Source organism: Hyaena hyaena, unplaced genomic scaffold, assembly GCF_003009895.1.
Source record: "Hyaena hyaena isolate Hyena2069 unplaced genomic scaffold, ASM300989v1 scaffold_28, whole genome shotgun sequence".
NCBI lineage: Eukaryota > Metazoa > Chordata > Mammalia > Carnivora > Hyaenidae > Hyaena > Hyaena hyaena.
This window is the reverse complement of record NW_024080660.1, coordinates 4,176,490-4,193,617: the sequence shown is the minus strand read 5'-3', so window position 1 is coordinate 4,193,617 and position 17,128 is coordinate 4,176,490. Positions and strand designations below refer to the sequence as shown.

At 51.2% G+C, this 17,128-nt stretch overlaps 1 protein-coding gene across 3 annotated transcripts in view; it reads left to right on the top strand.

The window, feature by feature from the left end:
* The window catches only part of PIK3C2B (phosphatidylinositol-4-phosphate 3-kinase catalytic subunit type 2 beta), a 67,780-nt gene that overhangs the window by 45,361 nt on the left and 5,291 nt on the right, over positions 1–17,128 (top strand). For all 3 annotated transcript variants that reach the window (XM_039227522.1, XM_039227521.1, XM_039227523.1), the window contains 15 exons: positions 709–897; positions 2,126–2,219; positions 2,375–2,469; positions 3,168–3,348; positions 4,094–4,201; positions 4,814–4,906; positions 5,716–5,845; positions 7,059–7,195; positions 10,876–11,045; positions 11,536–11,692; positions 12,041–12,150; positions 13,035–13,236; positions 13,716–13,840; positions 15,038–15,155; positions 16,714–16,795. In XM_039227522.1, coding sequence (XP_039083453.1) covers positions 709–897; positions 2,126–2,219; positions 2,375–2,469; positions 3,168–3,348; positions 4,094–4,201; positions 4,814–4,906; positions 5,716–5,845; positions 7,059–7,195; positions 10,876–11,045; positions 11,536–11,692; positions 12,041–12,150; positions 13,035–13,236; positions 13,716–13,840; positions 15,038–15,155; positions 16,714–16,795 — 1,991 coding nt within the window. The remainder of the gene's footprint in view (positions 1–708; positions 898–2,125; positions 2,220–2,374; positions 2,470–3,167; positions 3,349–4,093; positions 4,202–4,813; positions 4,907–5,715; positions 5,846–7,058; positions 7,196–10,875; positions 11,046–11,535; positions 11,693–12,040; positions 12,151–13,034; positions 13,237–13,715; positions 13,841–15,037; positions 15,156–16,713; positions 16,796–17,128) is intronic.

Genomic DNA, 17,128 nt, shown 5'->3' with positions numbered 1-17,128 from the left:
GGGTTCTCACCAACCTCCAGCTGGCCCCAGGAAGCCCCAGAGGCTTCTTGGCCCTCCAGGCCCTGCCGTGTGGGGATCACTGCCCTCTGGTGGATCAACTTGGGAGTGATGTTCTAAGGGCATCCACAGGAGAGGGAGCAAATTTGCTGCCCCGGCCTTGGTCGGTCTGCCTGAAAGCTGTCCCGAAATGTCAGGATCAAAGAGGAGATTTGGGCCCCCCAGTTTCCAAACTTTGCTTCATGCCTGGCGATCACCTAGGAATCTTTTGAAATTTTTATTTATCTATTTGTGAAGGAGATGGAGACTGCATGAGCAGGGCAGGGGTAGAGAGAGAGGGAGAGAGAGAATCCCAAACAGGCTCCATGCTGTTAGCACAGAGCCCAATGCGGGACTCAAACTCACGAAACCATGAGATCATGACCAGAGCTGAAACCAAGAGTTGGACGGTTAACCAACTGAGCTACCCAGGCGCCCCTAGGGATCTTTTAAAACTATCGACGCCTGGTTTCCCCAGACTGTCTGACTCAGCTGGTATTCCCTGTGGCCCGGGCATGGGGACTTCACGGTTTCCCCCAGGTGACTGTAATGTGCAGCAAGCTTTGGGGACCACTGAATTGGATATGTAGCATTCTCTTGGAGAGTGGGTACTCTGCCCTCTGGCTGAAGGCGTCCCCTCTCACCTCCTCCCCTACAACCCCCCACCTGTAGGCTCACTGATGCTGACAAGAAGCGCCTGTGGGAGAAGCGATACTATTGCCACTCGGAGGTGAGCTCACTCCCCCTGGTGCTCGCCAGTGCCCCCAGCTGGGAGTGGGCTTGCCTGCCCGACACCTATGCTCTCCTGAAGCAGTGGACCCACATGAACCACCAGGATGCCCTGGGGCTCCTGCATGCCACGTGAGTCGCAATACCCGCCTTTCCTGACTGTGTGTTCCCTCTGGGAGCTGGGGATTAGCCCTGCTTGTTACTGACCCGAGCCAGTCCCCCAGGGAAAATGGTAACGTGGGCTAGGAAATTCAGGGTTCTTTCACTTCTCCTTTTTGCCTTTTCTTTGTCTCATTTCCCCGCAGTGAACATTTTTCAAGCATTTGAAAATAAGTAAAATATTATGAACATTTTTCAAGCATACTACAAAACTGAAGAATTGGCAGTAAACATCCATGTACCCACTACCTAGATTCAGACCATTTTAACTATTTGCTATATTTGCTTTATTGTGTATGTATCTATCCATCAATCCATCTTACTTTTTAATACATTTTAGTCTAAGTTGCAGATGTCCTCCCTTCCTCCCAAATACTCCAGCGTATGTATATCATTAACTAGAACTCAATGTGTGTTTTTTCTTTGGAGGCAAAATTTACACACAAGGAAATGCCTGAGCCTTAACCTGTATACTTGTTCCATCATGACAGGTGCACACATGCCCCCGTGTAACCCAAACCTTATCATTCAGTTCAATTTTAAAGTCCTCTCTCTCTCTCTTTCCCTCTGAAGGGTCCTCTGGGGACACGTGTCTCTCAGTCTCGGACCCTTGGGCTGTCTTTTCCAGATGGTCCCCAGTATTCTTGGCTTCTTTCTTGCTGCTCTTAGTAATTCAGATGGACCCAATCCATGTGTCTTGCTTTCAGGATTTTTTGAGGCAACGTTTTTGCTAATCTCTGCTAAACTAAATTCTGCCAAGGGGGCACTGGCTTATTTGAAACTCTGTGATTCTCCATCCTTCACCTGGCTGGGTTTGCATTAAACAATGGCACCAAAGAGACACACTCGTGCTTTAATCCACACAGGGGCTCTCTGATGACGGGAATTTCTGGCACAGTGGGAGTTAAGGAGAAGATCTTCAGGAATGGGGTGGAAGGCTTTGTCCGGTTTTCCTTAGATCCTACCAGGAATGACGGTGGCCACCTTCCTGTTTCCCCCGTGACCCCATGCCGGCTCTGACCAGGGGACAGGGCCCTTCTCAAGGGTTGCTCTCCAGATGGGGTGCTGCGGATCGCAGATTCTGAGAGACTTTGCCTTCTCTCCACCTGTGTCTCTGAAGCCCAGCACTGAGGGCGCTTGCTCACTCCTGTGCCGCGGCGCCCACGGCTGGGTCGTCAGGGTGCCCTGCTCTGTTTTGCAGCTTCCCGGACCAGGAGGTGCGTCGTATGGCCGTCCAGTGGATCGGTTCGCTGTCGGATGCTGAGCTGCTTGACTACTTGCCTCAGCTCGTGCAGGTGGGTGGACCGGCCTTCCCTCCAATTCTGATGATCCCTTCCCTGGGCCCCAAGTCAGCCTGCGTTGTCCTTGTGGAACCCAGCGTCCCCAGGACGGTGGCGGGTGTAGACTGAAGGCAGTCAGTCCATCCTCCTCCTCCCGTTGCCCTCCATAGGCCCTGAAGTATGAGTGCTACCTGGACAGCCCCTTGGTGCGATTCCTCCTGAAACGAGCCATCTCGGACTTGAGAGTGACTCACTACTTCTTCTGGTAAAACCGTGTGTGGAGGTGGGAGGCAGACATTTCCCTCGGGAGTATTTTACTCTCGGTTGTGCAGGGGTGGGGAGCTGAGCCATCTGGGTCCCTGTGTGTTGCTAACTTGCTAACTTACTATGCGGCCGTGGGCTAGCACCTTTTCCTCGGTAGGGGGAGGGGCGTCCAAGGGTCTTAGGGTCTCAGGCCCAAGGGCACAGTGAGGGTCATCCCTGGCCCTCCCTTCCACCCACACATGGCAGAAATGTAAAGGAGAGGGGCCCCCGGGTGGCTCAGTCTGTGAAGTGTCTGACTTCAGCTAAGGTCACGATCTTGCAGTTCTTGGGTTGGAGCCCTGCCTCAGGCTATCTGCTGTCAGCATGGAGCCTGCTTCGGATCTTCTGTCTCCCTCTACCTGCCCCTCCCCCAGACTCACTCTCTCTCAAAAATAAACAAACCTTTAAAAAAATATATATATATATATATATAAAGGAGAAATGAGACACAGAGGGCTTTGAGCTCTAATTAAAGGCACAGTGGGCAGACTGGGAGGCGGACGAACACCTCTGTATAAGCTCTGCACACAGAGTCTATTTTTCTCCTAGGTTTGGGGTGGGTTTTCCAGGGAGCTGGAGCCGGATCTGACCCCTCCCCCCATCACACACCCTTGCCTCTGATCCCAAGTGTCCTGACTCTGCTCTCCCTTTGCCTTGCAGGCTGCTGAAGGATGGCCTCAAGGACTCCCAGTTCAGCATCCGCTACCAGTACCTGCTGGCAGCCCTGCTGTGCTGCTGTGGCAAGGGGCTGAGAGAGGAATTTAACCGCCAGTGCTGGCTTGTCAACACCCTGGCGAAGCTGGCCCAGCAGGTCCGAGAGGCCGCCCCATCTGCGCGGCAGGTGAATCCCGGGCTTTTTTCACTCACCACTAACCCCTTAGACATCCTGACCAGCTGGTTGGCACTTGACCATCTGTGATTTAGGGACTGGAAGGAAGTGCCTCTGTCTCTGACCCGCAAGCCACAAACTGACAGTCTGCTAGCTGGATACAGCTCATGGATGGGTGTTTTGTTTGGCCTGCAAAGTATTAAAATGTGCTAAGCACATCTGTATAAGTTGTTCACTGCACAAGAGCCCCCGGCCAGAGAGGGCAAGTGTGGGCTGTATTCTAGTCCTACTTTGTTCACTGTGCTGTGAGCCAGAGGTCAGGGCTGCTGCTACCCAGAGGAGGCACCTTTATCTGTTTGGGCAACCAGGGTGCGTTGGGCCAATGGTGTTCCTGGATGCCCATGTTTAAACACTGAGAGAATTTAAAGTCCACATTGTTGGCCTTTCTTGGCAACAGCCTGAGCAGCCCCACCCCCTGAGATGCACCTGCTCTCTTGGTTACTGTGGCCTGCCCCACACTGCTGTGTCATCTGCCTCGCCTCAGAGCTGTCCGGGCTTGCTGCTCACACACTGTCCCCGGCACCACACCCCAGGCTGCGGTGCTTTGCCTTCCTCATGGTCTCCTGGGGGTTGTCCACACCTCTCACAGGGCGGTTTTCATACCACCACTCCTGGACGCCCACCCCAGGAGAGGCCTGGTTCCGAGTGGCGCTTATGGGCTCCCCTCTCCCCCCACTCTTTCCCCCCTCCCTCTCAGGGGATCCTGCGCACGGGCCTGGAGGAGGTGAGGCAGTTCTTTGCCCTCAACGGCTCCTGCCGCCTGCCACTCAGCCCTAGTCTGCTGGTTAAGGGCGTCGTGCCCAGGGTGAGTGACTGGGGGATTTGGGGCTCTCAGAGCAGGGAGGGCTCAATGGAGGCGAGGCCTTCCCACCCTGGTTATTGAGGGATATGAGGAAGAAAGGCATACCGGGGCCTCTTCCCAGTGCTCGCAAGTACAGACTTTTGTCTGACGGCTGCACAGGGTGGAGGAACTGGGTCGGGGGCTGATGCCGCTGGGTTTAAGTCCAGGCTGCTGATAATGACAGCAGCTGTCCTCTGTCACTGCCTAGTACCACCTTGTGCCCATGCTGTTCTGAGTGACTTACGCAGGTTATCCCATTTCACCCTAACAACCTTACAAGCTGGTACTGTTGTGAGCCCCATTTTACAGAGGAGTAGACTGAGGTGTAGATGGGAGTCACGTACGAGTAGGTTGTCTGCTGAAGGGAGGAGAGTGTGGATGTCCGGGCCAAGGCTGTAACAAACTAAAGCAGGGCAGTGGACGGAGCAATGGTGTGGGGGGCAGGGAAGGAGTGTGGGCTCCCGAGAAACCTGGCACAAACAGCAAGCAGGCCAGCTGGCGGCAGCTTGACTTGACCCACACGGCTGAGGCCATCTTCCTTCGTGACCCTCGTCACCACCTTCTCTCCCGTGGCAGGACTGTTCCTACTTTAACTCCAATGCCGTCCCCCTCAAGCTCTCCTTCCTAAACGTGGATCCCCTGGGCGAGAACATTCGTGTCATCTTCAAGGTGAGGACACTACTCAAGCCTGGTGGGATGAACGTGGGAGAGGGAGGGTGAGAAGGGGGGTCGAAGGTGTCAGGAGCCCCAGGGCCGTTCTCTTCCTCTTCCTCGGTCCTACCATTTTCATACGTGAAAGACTATCAGGTGACAAAGGAAACAGACTGATTCTGCGTGGGCCCCGCGGGCTGGGAACAGAACGTTGGTAGGTAGAGTGAGACAACTGGCAGCTCCGTGTACAGAAAGAAAAGCTTTCTAGGAGGCAGGGCTGTCCCGATAATGAATGGATGCAGTGATGATCTGCTTGTATCCGAGGGCATTCAAGCAGAGGCTGATTGACTGCATCACACAGCAAGGTTGAAAAGGAAATTGAGATCACAGGTGCAGGTTGGACTAGTTGAACCCTCAGGTCCTTTCTAGCTGATGCAGCCATATATCCGTGATTCTGAGAAGTAAATGATAGTCAGAGAGCACATAATCTCGGGGGCGGGGTGTGAAATACATGTATGTGACTTTGTAACTTATTTATTGGCTGTGTGTAAATTCCACATCCAAGGTATAAATGCTCAAATTTAAGAAAGGCTTGATGATCAGGAATTTGAATTCAGTTCAGGTGGGGATGTGGGATTGAAGAAAGAGCAAGAACATCACGTGGGCACAATGTGATTCCTGGCCCATCTCTGGCCATTTGACCTGGTGTGAGCTGAGACGGGAGGTGGGAAGACTGGACAGTCCCCTGTCACTGTTTGGGCCTCCTGGGGGGATCTGGGAGCCGGAAGAGGCGGTGGAGGTGAGCTCTGGTCATTTTCTTCATCCAGTGCGGGGACGATCTTCGCCAGGACATGCTAACCCTGCAGATGATTCGCATCATGAGCAAGATCTGGGTCCAAGAGGGGCTGGATATGCGCATGGTCATTTTCCGCTGCTTCTCCACGGGCCGGGGGAGAGGTCAGTTTGGGAGTGGGGGACGGCACCCCTTTGCTTTCTACCCTTCTGCCCATCTCCCAGCGTGAACTGTGTACTTTTCCAGAAAATTGAAATGGGCAAGATTATTTCAATAGAAGCTGTGGGATGGCCTTAAAAGGAAGGCACGGCAGAGGGAGAAACTGGAATAAATAAAACAGACTTGCAGACATAACAACCAGACCTATCGTGTAGACTTTGGGTCCCGATTCAAACAAACCAACCGTAGAAAGGGATTTTTTTGAGACACTAGGGGGAAATCCACATGTAGACTGGGTCATGTTAAAGAATAATCATTAATTTTTTGGGTGTGCAAATGGCATGATGGTTATGTCCTTGTTAGATGTACTTGAAATATTTATGAATGAAAGGACAGGCCTGAGATTTGTAAGGACACACCTGTCTGGCTCAGTGGGTAGAGCATGCAACTTTTGATCTTAAGGTCATGAGCTCGAGCCCCACATTGAGCGCAGAGCTTACTTTGGAAATAACAACAACAAAACCCTCCAATAAGGAGGGAAAAAGCAGGGTTGTGTGAGTGAAAGGTGAAACAAGATTAGCAAAATGTTGATTAATTTTTGAAGCTGGGTAATGGTTATACATGATTTCATGATACCTTTCTCATTTCATGAGTGTGTGTATATAAAATGTTCATACATATATATGAATAATTATTCATGAACATTATTCATATGTGTATATGAAAATTCCAGTAGTAAAAATTAGTTCGTAGCTGCTGCTTTTTTGTTGTTTTTTAAAAAAATTTCTTGTTTATTTTTGAGAGAGAGACAGAGTATGAGCAGGGGAGGAGCAGAGAGAGAGAGAGGGAGACACAGAATCCGAAGCAGGCTCCAGGCTCTGAGCTGTCAGCACAGAGCCCGGCACAGGGCTCGAACTCGTCAACCTCGAGATCATGACCTGAGCGAAAGTCGGACACTCAACCGACTGAGCCACCCAGGCGCCCCTATTCTTTTTTTGTTTCTAAGGGAGACCAAAGAGTCCCGGGGTTCCAGTGTGGACTGTGAGACTTGGGGAATGGTATTCCTTCCACTGCTATCCTTCTCCCCTTACTATCAGACTTTGTCTAAATATCCTAGAGCCCAACTGATAGGCAGCATCCAGCCAGGCTCCTGGGGTTCTGTCCCCATGGTCCCCTTCACTCTGCTCTGGACTGCCATACCCATGCTTCCTCTTCCAGGGATGGTGGAGATGATTCCCAATGCCGAGACTCTGCGCAAGATCCAGGTGGAGCACGGGGTGACCGGTTCCTTCAAGGACCGGCCCCTGGCGGACTGGCTGCAGAAACATAACCCCGGGGAGGACGAGTATGAGAAGGTAGGGGTGGGGTAGGGGTGAGGCGGGGTGGGGTAGGGGCGAGGCGGGGTGGGGTAGGGGTGAGGCGGGGTGGGGCGCGCCCAACTCGGGCACACTGCTGTGTTAATACAAGACCTGCACCCACACAGAGGGGATGGGAGGTCGGGAGGAGGGAAACCCACTTGGGTGATGGGGGCCTCCAAATATCTCGGGGCTGGGGCAAATGACCGTGGTAAGCTGACTGGGAAAATCCGCTGGCCTGTGACTGGGAAACCGCCATTGTGTCCTCCTGGCGGAGTGAGCTTTGGAGGAGGGGGGCCGATTTTCAAGAAAGTGCCTGGATCTCTCCTGATCGTGGATCCCGTTCAGCGCCTGCCGTGTCCTCAGAGAGCATCGGTGGCACTTTGTAGAGCAAGGGTTAGTTGGAAGAGACTTTAGAGATCATTTTAATCCAACCCCTCTTTTCATAGCTGTGAATTAACATTCACTCAGTGGTTCCCAGTGACAGCGCTGTTTTGAGGCAAGGCTATGAGCAGAAGCCAGGATGAAGGTTAGAGATGACAGATAATAGGAAACGAGGCTGACCTGTTCCTCAGGTGGGCCATTGTCACGTGGTAGGGCCTTGGTGGCCTGCTGATCCGCCATTCCGTGGCTGTGGTCTGTGTTCATTTAGTTTAGGGTAGGGAACTAAGTCATGATAACCAACTCATAAGAGACTGACTGTAAACCAGAAGGCTAATTCATATCATTTAACTTCCAAGGGGACCCCAGTACTACTTGACCCTGAGGGAAAACCTACAGGAACAGCCGAATTATGATCCGAATGTTTGTGTGGTTAAGATCTAATGAGATGATCCTAGATGGCCTTGAATGTTTGCATTCCCCAGGATTTAATTCCAGGCCTGTGGTTCTCTCTTTGTGTTCCTGTGCCAGCCCTTCATCTCTTATTACTTTTAAGTCCCACCCATTTGCTGACGTCTTCCAAAGCCATTCCCTCTTCTATCCCTCAAGCTCTCTGCCCTGAGCCACCTGCTTGCTGGATACCTCCACTTGTATTTCACCTTTCCCTCAAACTCCCGTGTGGACAAACCTTCTGTCTCTCCTTCCCTTGAACCTTGCTTTGTTGTGTCTTTCCTGTCAATCAATGGTATGAGTCTCTGTGCAGTCACTGGGACAGAGTCATGAATCTTCTTAAAGCTTCCTTCTGCCTCCCCTCTGCTCTTCAAAGCCCTGTTGATTTTCCTTTCCTGGTATCTCTCACATCTGTTCTTTTCTTTCCATTTCTTTCACCTTTGTGCTGTCTGTCCCCTCAACCACTGGAATGCTTCTCCTTCTATCTTCTCCTCCTATGGCTATCCTCTGTTTGATGTCAGAGGTTGTTGTTTTTTGTTTTTTTTTTAAATAAAGTATAGACCACTCATGTCACTTCCATATGTCCTAGAAGAGAAGTCCAGCATCCATCTCGTGGTACACAAAGCCTTTGGTGACTCGGCCCCACCTACCCCTGCAGTATCACCCGCCACACCTCCTGTCTTCTCATAACTTCTGCTCCAGCCATCTGTTCCCTTCCTAATCCCTCAAAACCCACCCTCTCTACGTTCAAGGTCCTCTACCCTGGGAGAGGAGTGATGTGGATTCTTTCTTCGTGCCCCTCCACCCCATATACTATTTATTACTAATATACATTTTTCAGGTAGTAAATGGCCACTGTGCTTGGTGCTGGAATTATGATTTCTTCTGGCCAATGTAACAAAAAGTCATAATAAGTATGATGGAAGTATGTACAGCAAGAATACACAGAGAAACCAACTCTGTGTCTTTGTGTTTAGTATCAGTCTTTCAAAGGGAGCTCTCTAGTAACTCTCAGCTCCTCTAGTCTTTCTGCTAGAATGGTGCTGGTAGTTTCTTCCGATGACGTCCAGTAGGAAAGAACTTAGAGCTATTTGACCGCTGGCCACTGCCTCAGCAAAGAGCGTTCTTTGCATCCTTCAAGTGAAAACCCCTTAAATCAGGAGAGCTCCCTTGCTCTGCCGGGACTTCCTGCAGCTAATACTCCACTGAACTCAGCTGATGAGACAGGAGTCACTTACCCACAGGCATATCGCTATCTTGTGAGTCAAGACAGAATGAGTGCAGGGTAGAAAGAGTGTCTGTGGCAGGAAGACAAGCTGACGGACATGCAGGTCCAGACCGGGAGGTGATGGGTTGTGTTCCTTCTTAAGTGGTTTGTCTTCAGTCATCCATTTCCCTTTCCTAGGAATGGTCTTTTTCTTTCAGAAGGTGCATTCTGTGATTTCATAGACTTTCTGTTCTTAGATTCCCGTGGATTAGTCACCTGGCTTGATTAGACAAGTGGTGAGGGGTTTGTGGTGGCTATTTTTTTATTAATATATTTTTATAAGTTTTTATCTTTTTGAGAGAGAGAGTGAACAAGGGAAGGGCAGAAAGGAGGGGCAGAGAGGGAGAGAAAGAGAATCCCAAGCAGGCTCTGCCTGGTCAGTGCGAAGCCTGATACGGGGCTTGAACTCATGAACTGTGAGACCATAACCTGAACTGAAACCAAGAGTCGAACGCTTAACCAACTGAGCCACCCAGGCACCCCCTGTGTGGCCAAGGAGCTGCAGGGAGAGAAGAGCCCCAAAACCCCGGGGAGAGAAAAGCATGAGCATAGAGTGAACAGCAGTAGCAAGTGGGGCTGTTGGGGCTCAGTGGGAGAGGGGTCTGTGGGAGCTGGGAGGGCCTGGGACTCAAGGCCCTGAAGGATGGGTGGAAGTTTGCAGAGAGAGGCTGGGGTTGGGGCACACATTCCCTATCTGGAAAGCTTTCTCTCGTTCTTGAGTCGGTCCATTCCTCGTTGGCTACAACAGTTTTTGCCCTCTGCTGATAAACTTTTCTTGTTTCTTAGGACTCCTATAAACCTCACAAACAGGATTCAGGGGGTGAAAGGTGTCCATGTGCTACTTTCATTATTTTTACTTCTTGGAAAGACAAATAAGGGGACAGAGGCTGACCCGATCACATAAGGTGGATCGAACCCCTTAGCCCCTCTCCTCCTGCTTTAAACTTAAAAATATCCTCACAGTTTACTAAGTAGAGATGCAGATATTCAAGTGTGAAACACTCCTAGGAGTGTTGAGCCACCTCAGCTCTTCTTTGGAGTGAAATGACTTTAATTAGTTTAGCATTTAGCTGCTACCAAGAACCCTGGGTACGGGAGGTGTGTATGGGGCAGGGAGAAGCCTGGACGAATTCTGAGCAGGGTCCGTTGAGCTGACTGCCTCAGTGCTGCGCTTGAGTTCAGATGACATTCCCAAATGTCATAAACAGGACTCTTCCTTTCTGATGAGGTCTCTTCAGTAGGGGCTGGTCAAGTCTGGGCTCCCAGATGAGTTCATGGTCTTTCCAACCAGCTTCCCTAAGGAGAAAGAAAGGTGCAGAGGAAGGTGGATTGCAGATCAGGTGGTGGAGATAGACACACAAGCCCTCCGTCTCCTTGTACCCCGTAAGAGGAGAGAGACATTTCTCTGTGCCTGAGTGTGTGTATGTCCGTACACGGTGAAGGCCGAACGGGCAGCGTGAGGGGCTGTTGGGGCTCACGAGGGAGAGGGCAGGGCTGGCCGAATTCCGTCCGGCTGTGGCCCCTGGAGTCCCTCGGAGCCAGCTTCATGTCCTGTCGTCCCCTCTGCCTGCCTCCCTCCCAGGCCGTGGAGAACTTCATCTACTCCTGTGCTGGCTGTTGCGTGGCCACGTACGTCTTGGGCATCTGTGACCGGCACAATGACAATATCATGCTGAAGACGACCGGCCACATGTTCCACATAGATTTCGGCCGCTTCCTGGGCCACGCTCAGATGTTTGGCAACATCAAGCGGTAAGTGGTCTCCTGAAGCGAGGCTGTTGGGGGGGTGGGCGGGGGGCCGGGAGGTCAGGAGAAACAGTCCAGAGCTGGACGCACGCCTGTGATGAAAGGGGCTATACTTTGGTCCCTGAGCTAAGCAGCGCGGGAGAAGAGAAGCCTGAGAGAGAGGTCACGGCCTTACAAGGCCTTGTGGAGGAAGGTGGGGACCAGCTATTCTCCCTCCTTGCTGAGGAGTGAGCGCAGGGAAAGGAGCCTGAGCCACAGCACAAGGGAATAGAGCAGATACCCGCGAGCAAATACCCGTAGCTCACAGACGGGGAGTTGATGAAGAATGTCTCTGAGGATCATTTAAGATTAAGGTAGAAAAAGCAAAAGGATACAGTTAGAGCCCCGTCTCTCCAGGTGCCCACAGGTGACGCGGGGGACCATCCTCTGATGTGCCCCACCAGGTGGGCTTCCTCCTCCGTGTTGACCTTCTACCTGTATGTTCCCCTCGGCCCAGGGACCGCGCCCCCTTTGTCTTCACCTCGGACATGGCGTATGTCATCAACGGAGGTGACAAGCCTTCCAGCCGCTTCCACGACTTTGTCGACCTTTGCTGCCAAGCCTACAACCTCATTCGCAAGCACACCCACCTCTTCCTCAACCTTCTGGGCCTGGTGAGGAGCTCCATCTCTCTGAACCCCTCCTTCCTATCATCTGGCACCTTCTTCAAGACTCCCCTGTCTTGCTTCAGAGGATTTCTGGAAATCTGTTTCTCTCTGAGGTCTAGATAAAGGCAGGGCCCAGCCTCCTGGGGACAGCGGTGTCTCTGCAGTGTCTGACTTCCTGCCCCAGCCCCTCCATTCCTTGGCCTTCCAGCCACCGCCCATGGCACCTGTCTACCTACCACCTCCTAAGAGGTTTGGGGAGCCTCTCCATAGAAAATCTTGCCTTAGGGGGAGAAGAAGCAAGAACTCCCAGTTGTTTTGGGTGCCCCCCCATCTCCAACTTCGCTTTTCTTTTAGATGCTGTCCTGTGGGATCCCCGAGCTCTCAGACCTTGAGGACCTCAAATACGTGTATGACGCCCTGAGGCCTCAGGACACGGAAGCCAATGCTACTACCTACTTCACTAGGTAATACCCTGTGCACAGAACAGCTCCGCCCACCCAGAGTAATAAAATTGGGGCCCGCCTCGGGGAGTATGGGGAAGGGGTAGGGCTGGGGAGACAGGAAAGGCTTAGCTCAGATGGCAGAGCTTAGAGCCGGCAACACGCGGTTGTGTGAACTTTGCCTCTGACTTTGTAAGTTACCTGACTTCTCTGATTCAGTCACTGGTGCTGAACTTTGTGTTCAGGGGCCGCTGCCGTGTCTTTCTTACGTTCTTGCCGGGTGTTGGGCAAAGACTTCGTTGGTGGGACGACTGTGGGTTTTTCTTAGTTTTTAGCTCTCTGGGTCAGAAGCTTTCCATTTATCAAAACACGGAGTCCCACATTCCCATATTTGACAGTGTGTTTAGTCACACCGCACGAAAGCCGGGAAGTGTCCCAATGCTGATGTCTACACCCCTGTCTGTGTGGTGATGTCTCTGGCTTCTCATGCACTCTCTGGAGCTTAGAGAACAGAGTTTTCTCTGTTGGTCTAACATAGACCCTCTCCTTTTGATCTGAAATCTCTAGATGGAACAGTGCTTGGTGAGGCATCACTGTACTCTGTGCAGACATTACATGCTGACCCTGTGGTGGCATCCCTAATTCCTTCCTACCTTGGTTTAACCGTCTGTAGCTCAGGAGGGCAGCAGGGGGAGATAAGACCCCAGGATTCACATGAACAAATTGCACGTAGATGATTGTGTGCCCGCCGCGCACCCTACGAGGATGTTACACAGGGAAAGGATTCTGTCTGAGCTGCATGTGGGTCTGTGGTGTCAGGGGGCTATTCGTGGAGCTGACTGTGTCCAGCCAGTGGGGACTTGCGGCCCTGGTTACATCTCTTCCTTCCCATCATCCTGCACCAACAGGTTGATTGAGTCCAGCCTGGGCAGTGTGGCCACAAAACTCAATTTCTTCATCCACAATCTGGCTCAGATGAAATTCACGGGCTCAGACGACCGGCTGACCCTTTCCTTTGCCCCCCGAACACACACGCTCAAGAGCTCTGGCCGCATCAGTGATGTTTTTCTCTGCCGCCACGAGAAGATTTTCCACCCCAACAAGGGCTATGTAAGTGTTTTCTCCAGTACGATCCTGCCCTGCCCCCACGGCCCCCAGCATATTGGGATTGTGTCTCTTCACATCCGCATGTGGGCCCTGGAGTCATGAGCCTCTCGTGCTGGGAGTCACAATCACCATGACTGTGCAGTTACAGACCCCCTCCCTTGTCCGTGCCTGAGCGGATTGCTGGAATCAGGGAGCTGAACTGAGTGGCTAGTCCCTCTGGGTCAAGGGTCTTCTGAAACATGTGCAGGAAATCTTTGCTTTCAGATTCCTGCAGAGATGTAGTATCTATCGTCTTCTCCTGTGGAGGCACGTTTGCTTTTTTCCTTCTGGAAAGTGTACTCCCCCAACACACACACACACACACACACACACACATACACACACACACACACACACACACACACCCTTCTGTTCCCTTACCTACTCCCTTCATTGGGTACACAGGGTTTGGCAGGTACTGTCTAACACTTGGACCTTTGCAGATTTATGTGGTCAAGGTGATGCGAGAGAATGCTCATGAGGCCACTTACATCCAGCGGACGTTTGAGGAGTTCCAGGAATTGCACAATAAGTTGCGGCTGCTCTTCCCTTCTTCCCTGTTGCCCAGGTAGCTGCTCCCCCTCCCCACTGCACAGGGAGACCCTGGGGAGGGACAGCAGACCAGCTGTGGGCGGGACTGCGGGACCCCCAGACTACCCTTGCTAAGATCTGCTTGGTTTCCTTGGCCTTTCCATCACTCATTGTGATGACAAGTGCCCCCTCCATCCCCTGACTCTCTCAGCCCAGCCTTGAAAATAAGCTTGAGCCCTGCTGCCAGTAGGAGAAAAAACTGGCTCTAAAGGCAGAGGACTGACCGAATCTTGGTTTCAAAGTTTCTTGTCTTTTTTTTTCATGTTTATTTATTTGGGGAGGGGAGGAACAGAGAGAGAGGGAAACCCAGAATCCAAAGCAGGCTCCAGGGTCCGAGCTGTCAGCATAGGGCTCGACATGGAGCTCAAACTCACCAACCATGAGATCATGACCTGAGCCCAAGTTGGACTCTTAACTGACTGAGCCACCCAGGTGCCCCTCAAAGTTTCTCATCTTTTAAAGAGTAAAAGATAGGCAAAATTTGGTATATATCTATCTATGATGGAATATTATTAAGTCTTGAAGGAAATTCTGTGACATGGATGACCCTTGAAGACCTTTTGCTAAATGAAATAAGCCAGTCACAGAAAAAGACAAATCTTATGTAATATTTCACTTATACCTGGTCCTAGAGTACCCAGATTCCGAGAGATCAAAAGTAGAGTGGTGGCTACCAGGGCTTGGAGGGAGGGAGGGGAGTGGGGAGTTGTTTCATGAGTACAGAGTCGTAGTTGTGCGAGATGAGAGTCCTGGAGAGGGACGCGGTGACGCCTGCACAACACTTTGGACGTGCTTCACGCCACTGAGCCTATACACTTAAAAACGGCTAAGATGGTAATTTTTGTGTTATGTGTATGTCACCACAGTTTTTTTAAATGATTTTTCAAATGCATTTTGACCTTGATCCGGGGAAACTGCGGGCTCCTCCGGGGAGCCACAGGACTCTGCCCAGCAGCCTGGTTTTCTTGTCCTGCGTCCCTGGAACTGTGGCGTGAGATGCTGTGGGAAGGAGTGTGACGCTGGAGCAGGCCCCGCGAGCTGCGGGAGGAATGGGGCCAGCTAGTGAGACATGGGGGTCAGGTCGCCGAAAGTGCTGATGAAATGTGACAAAAGCCTGTCGCCTCTTCACTCTCTTTGCCCTTCTTGCCCCTCCTGCCTTCCCGCGGCCCGCCAGCTTCCCTAGTCGCTTCGTGATTGGCCGCTCGCGGGGAGAGGCTGTGGCCGAGCGGCGGAGGGAGGAGTTAAACCGCTACATCTGGCACTTGACCCACGCTGCCCCGGAGGTGGCCGAGGTGAGTGGGCACGCTGCTGTGGGTTTTTCCGGACGCTCTGGCTTGGTCAGGGGGAATGTTGTGGAAGCAGGGAGGGTGCGCGCCCCCTGGCGGTCAAAGATGGGACTTGGCTGTTCTGGGTCTGACTGGGCGGATGAGGAATAGGAGGAGGGGGAGGGAGGGAGAGAGGAAGGCGAGGCGGGGACGTGGCTCCAGTGTCTGGTGTCCTGTGGGGAAACACACTGATCGAACCTGGGTAGCCGGGCACAGGTATCAGAGGCGGTCCTGGAATGCTACGATTGATCAGAACCTTAGGAAGGAAAGGAGATTTTTTAGCAGGTTGAATGTGTATTTACCTAGGTTTCTTTTCTTTTTTTTTTTTTTTTAAACAAAGGGTATTGTAGTTTGGTATTATAATGGGCATACAACAAATGTAGGCCTCAGGAGCCCCATCCTCCGACCGGCCATCTAACCCCGTTTAAATGTTTCCTTCCTATTTGTCTGTAGGCAAATGTGACTCTTCTTGTTTTATACTGGTCATAGCTCCAATATTACTCGATAGTATTTTTCTCGTTTGGTGTTGATAATCAGAACTTTGAATATCTATATGAAATTATACTTTGACCTGCAATACCAAAACTTCCTTCACCATTTGCTTCTTGAGAGATATTTAGATTACGTCCTTTTTTTACCCACTATGAATACTAGAGTAGGTATTTGCACACATTTTAGTTTCTGTTTTCCCTACTAGACTTAGGAACCATTCTCCAGAGTAGGATTCATGGTCTCTGTCCAGAGCTGCCTCCGATATTTCTCTTCTTAAAAGGTGTATGTGTGTCCATAGGGGAGAGGACGGCACAAAAGAACAGGCTGCTTTTGAACTCATGTGACTTAGGTTTGGTTTTGTTTGTTTTTTTCCTTTTTATTTTTTTTAAATGTTTTATCTTATTTTATTTTTGAGAGAGAGACAGACTGACAGAATGCGAGCAGAGGAGAAGCATAGAGAGAGGGAGACACAGAAACTGAAGCAGGCTCCAGGCTCGGAGCTGTCGGCACAGAGCCTGATGCGGGACTCGAACTCACAGACTGTGAGATCATGGCCTGAGCTGAAGTCAGAAGCTGAAGCCACCCAGGCGCCCCTGTTTTTTTCCTTTTTAAAGAACTTTTTATTATCAGAACTTTCAAACATCTAGAAAAGCAGAGAAACAGTATAATGAGTGCCTGTATGTGCATCACCCAAACAGTTCATGTTTTGCCATATTTGCTTCCTTTTTTGTATAAAGTATTTTAAAGTAAATCCCAGACATCATGACATTCTGTTCCTAAATACTCACTATGTATTCTTACATAACTATGGTATCATATCATCTAATACATAGTCCATATTGAAAATCTCCCTACCATCCCCAGAAGTCTTTTTACAGCTGCTTGGTTTGAGCCATGATCCAAACAAGAAGTACACATGACATTTGGTTATTCCATTTTCTCAAGGCTTTTTAAATCTGGAATGGTCCCTTTCCTTTTTCTATGGGGCCGTTGTCTTCTTGGAAGAGTGACTCTGTGTCTGATATCATTTCAGTGTGATTTGGTGTACACCTTCTTCCACCCCCTGCCCCGAGACGACAAGGCTGCGGGCACCAGCCCAGCTCCCAAGTCCTCAGGTACGCTACCCTCTCTGTGACACTCTGCCCGCCTCTTGGAACCATTCCCAGGGGTCACCTCTCCTCGCCCCTCTGTCTCTTCGCCTTCAGGCTAGAGAATCGGGTCTCCCACTCAGGCCGTGGGGCCCCTGGCTCCCTGCGCAGGATATCCGGTTGGTGATTACACCACACAAATTTGATAGAACATCTCAACCCAATTCTAAATCGCATTCACAGACCACTTGACAGTTCCCCCATCAGGTATCAGGAACCTGACAGGAAGATACGGAGGGACGGCGGGGGGAAGGGGTAGAGGAAAACGGCAACATCTGCCTGCACCAGGTGGCGATGAGA